Below are 4,242 nucleotides of genomic sequence, written 5' to 3'. Positions count from 1 at the left end.
AGCGGGGGCAAAAGGACTGACATAAGCCTCAGGTTCAACAAGACGCTCAGCCATGACATGCCTAGATTGAATGATCTCTAAGGTCTCCCCTACAATGTTGGAGTCAGTATATAAGAAATATTCAACAGTAAGTTTGTTTGTTGCCTCAGGCGAAAATAAGTTTTCATTAAGTAAACTCGAATATAGCGCCCCCCCCTCCTCTATACTTTTCTATTTTTTCTTCCACCACCCAAATGATAGTAATCGAGTTAGCTAACCAAACCTCTGTCAGCTCATCCTGTACTTTTTTCACCTCGGTTTGAACTTGCTCCAAACCAACATAGAGGACTGTCAGTTTCTCCTTTAAATCCGATATGGAGGTCTCTCTTTGAAGACTTACAGCCCGAGCAAGGGAATCCATAGTGTCATCCATATGTTAGATCAGTGACTAGTGAGACTCACTTTGGCCATTCGTTTCCCTTTCTGGGTCAATCGGACGAGGAGGGGGTACTAAAGATGGTGGTGGGATAAAAGCCATAGCGGGGGCAAAAGGACTGACATAAGCCTCAGGTTCAGCATGACGCTCAGCCATGACATGCCTAGATTGAACGATCTCTAAGGTCTCCCCTACAATGTTGGAGTCAGTATATAAGAATAAAATTAGATTATCACAGAAGAGAAAATTTCAGTTACCATTCATATTGGGTAGCTTCGATTTGCAAAGACATGCTATATTAAGTGAAGGAGTACTACCCGTGCACTATCTCAGAACGAAGGCAAGGGTGGAACTTCTTATATTCTTGGAGCTTCACCTTGAGCAGCCTCCCCCACCAGAGGCTAGATCAAATCCGTGGTTGTTGCCACAATGTGCCCTTGTTCTTGGAGCAACAATTGTACCGAGATCTGATGAAGTGGATTAGAAGCCAAAATAATCTCCTCTGGAGTACACCAACCTTTTCAACTCCTAACTAGAGGCAATGGGTTGGATGATTCCTCAGCCTCTTCCACTTGTTGCTTCTTCTCCATAGGCTCCTTAGGCTGGATGAACTCTTCAAAATCGACCCCTTCAGTCGGCCTTGTTGTCCCAACTATTTTCCTCTCCACATCCGGTCTCTTCCCAGTAGGTCGACGTTATCCCACTCTCTTCCCTTGGACTAAATGAGAACTTTTAGGATTTTTCTTTTCATGTCTCTAGCAGGTCAAAATTCGTGAAACGGAAAGCCCAAAAGCCTGCATCATGACTTCTTCGCTCACTGGCTTCTTGGCGCCTGACATTTTTATTCACCAATATGGATGGTCAAAAGACAGAAAGTCTAGGTAATGAAAAAAAAGCATTAATCGCACTCTATGTATAGGAGAATTGCACAAAATCAAGGCGAACATTTATTGTCAGTACTTATGTAATTAATTATGACAATCAATTCTTTTATTCTTATGACAGCTGTAACTTTTAAGGAGGAAGTAAGAGAATTTGGGAACTAATTATGCACATTAAAAATATGATAACACGAATCTTGAGGAGACCCCACGAAACCCAAGAAGAAGAAGACTAATAGAAATACAAACATCCAGCATTGCTCCACTTGGACTTCATTCAGGACTGACCGAGTGAAAGCCTAACCGAGCAAGGGAATAATGCATGATGCATTGAAGATAGCCGACCGAAGGAGACACCTTTACAATAAAACCCTTCAAGGAAGCTAACTATAAGTCATTTGATCGGTCTATGTACTCATAATCGATCGAACGGGTAACAGGTAATTAGACCAGAGATTACGAACAAGAAACGACGTCAAACACAATTACAATATATCAAGAGATGCCAATAAAAGTTACATGGTCAATTTATGCCTATGTCAATTACTAATATACTAATATGCAAATGTGTAATGAGATTTATAAATGTTTGTAAAGTTTTCATGAAATGGGGACAATCACATAATTTATCATACTCTTCTTATAACTTACAAAAGAGAGGGTCATTTTCATAAAAGAGGAGGATTGAGCAAGTCCACAAAAAACTTAAGTGTAATTTGAGTTTATTATTCTCCTACTCCCTTTCCTCTCACTCGGTCTATGCTCTATTCCTTGGGCGTGATCCACAAGACAATTTGAGATTCAACAAATACAAACTTAAGTGTGTATAAAAAAGTGTCCTTAGTCAGACCCAAATTACTTGGATTATAACAACATCACCCACATAATCTTATCATAATTAATTGTTTGGTTTTAACAATTCTAACAACAAATCTATCAAAGTATGACAGAAATTATACTTACTCATATGTTAGAATAATTCCTTTTGATCTACAACAAGAAATAGGAAAAAATATTGGAAGAGAACATGCTACCTATACATCTTAGAATTGGAGACAAGAATTTAACAAATGCTTGTGGAGAAAAGCAACCATTGCCGGTCAGAGGAGTAAGAGGGAAGAATGAAACGAAAGGGAAATTGGTTGCTTCATAGAGGTGAAATGACTCTTTGCTCCTACATGTTGTTTGTTGTCTTAAGATTGAAGAGTAAGGTAAAGTCTTACAATATTGGCTTTGAGTATGGAAAGAGGTTCGATTGGGAAGGAATTTGGTGGCTACAGGCAAGGGGTTGCAATGCCATCGCTCGCACATTCCCTTTTTGTGTAGATTAGATTAGGGATTGTAGGCTCAATCCTTAATTTATTATGAAAATTGAAGCGGAATAAAACAGGAATTGACACAGACCAGAAAAAATACACAGAATTTTAACGAGGTTCGGCAAAGAATTGCCTACGTCCTCGGGAGCGAGCGGCAGTTTCACTATTTCAAAGAAGTTACAATTTTCATCCCATAGGGTTACACATATATATAGACATATACAAATCCACAGATAAAATTACAATCACGCCCTCGCTCCCCCCAACCCTCTTTATTCTAAGAGACACTCCTTTTCACAAGGAGACACACATCTTCACCAAGAAACTCCAACTCTCTAGATATGAGTCATTCCTAACATAATTAACATATTTTATCACGATAGTGTATATATTTCTATAAAAATATTTTAGCCTACTCAATATTTTATTACAAAAGTTTAATGATAGCTTAAATTTTGGATGTGATAACCTGAAAATAAATGAGTAAATAATAGAATGACTACTATAAAATAAAAAAAAATTAATCTTAAATTAATGAAAGTTGATAGGTTGGAATGAGTTTTAATTAATTCATTTAATCAAATATAATTGTGATATAATTTTGTGTAATTTAGGTACTCTACTAGCACCATATTATAATTAGAGTTTATGAGTGCAGTTAGCTTAATTTGCAAGTATTTCAAATTTATTTTAAACTTTAAATTTAAATATAATCTATTCAATAAAAAGGTCATGAATTTATTTTTAGACTTTAAGATTAGACTTTCTATATTAGTGCAAATTAAAATGTAATCTATGTGCTATAAAGGGAGCCCCTCTCCCCATTTCACTCCACACCTCCATTCATCACTTCTTCTCCACTGTCTCTCCCTCGTTAGCGATGGAGTTGTTGAGCAGGAGCTTCACTTTCTCTGTAATAATCATTTATCCATCTGTCCCCAAAATACTCTGCAGATTACTTTTTAGTTGTTGATGTATATTTGTATGAATTTTTTCTTGTTTTTTGGTTCGCTCTAACCTTCAAATAAAAGAGGAAGATGAAGAAACAGAATTTCCATAGTTCCTGTTTACAGATTTGTCTTTTCGTAAAAGAAATCACTTTTTTTTTTCCTCTCTTATCTTAAATCCTCTTAGGAATGTTTTTGTTGATGCGGAGAAGCTATCACTTTCCCTTTCCTTTTCCCCCATTAAAAAACTCCTCTGTTGCAGAATATCAAGAATAGATGTCAGAGGCTTAATAAACTTCCTCTCTGTTGCTCCAACAAGAAAAAAAAAATGTCTTCTTTCTTGAAGAAAAGTTATGCTTTCAACTCGTTTTGTCTCCGTTTTCCATCTTATCGGCGGAAAAATGTGAAATTTCTCGATTCTTTCGGCCAAAGATGCAACCTTTCTCAATCCTAACACCCAAGTTTCCACTAAAATTCGTCTTTATTTCCACAATCCCAGGAAAAGAAAAAACATTGAAAAAGTATAATTTTTTTTCCTGTGTGACAGATGCTGCCGATGATATGTCTTCTAGTAATGGCGGCATTCTCTCGCACAGCGGAATGCCGGTTTCAAACAGGCAGTAGAGTTTCGGCAGGCGTTGGGGGACCGGCGGCTGGGGAGCGGGAGTACGAGGCGGACGGGT

General features: G+C 37.5%; 1 protein-coding gene across 1 annotated transcript in view; it reads left to right on the top strand.

Annotated features, from left to right (window-relative positions):
* Nucleotides 1-3,439: 3,439 nt before the first annotated feature.
* LOC110023951 (probable polygalacturonase) overlaps nt 3,440-4,242 on the top strand; it is a gene marked incomplete in the record, with an annotated part of 4,525 nt that continues 3,722 nt past the window's right edge. Inside the window, 2 exon segments of the mRNA XM_020723614.1 lie at nt 3,440-3,525; nt 4,107-4,223. Coding sequence (XP_020579273.1) covers nt 3,493-3,525; nt 4,107-4,223 — 150 coding nt within the window.

The sequence above is a fragment of the Phalaenopsis equestris genome, unplaced genomic scaffold (genome assembly GCF_001263595.1).
Source record: "Phalaenopsis equestris unplaced genomic scaffold, ASM126359v1 Scaffold000237, whole genome shotgun sequence".
Lineage (NCBI taxonomy): Eukaryota > Viridiplantae > Streptophyta > Magnoliopsida > Asparagales > Orchidaceae > Phalaenopsis > Phalaenopsis equestris.
Note: the sequence above shows the minus strand (reverse complement) of the source record. Positions and strands in the feature narration are given on the sequence as shown.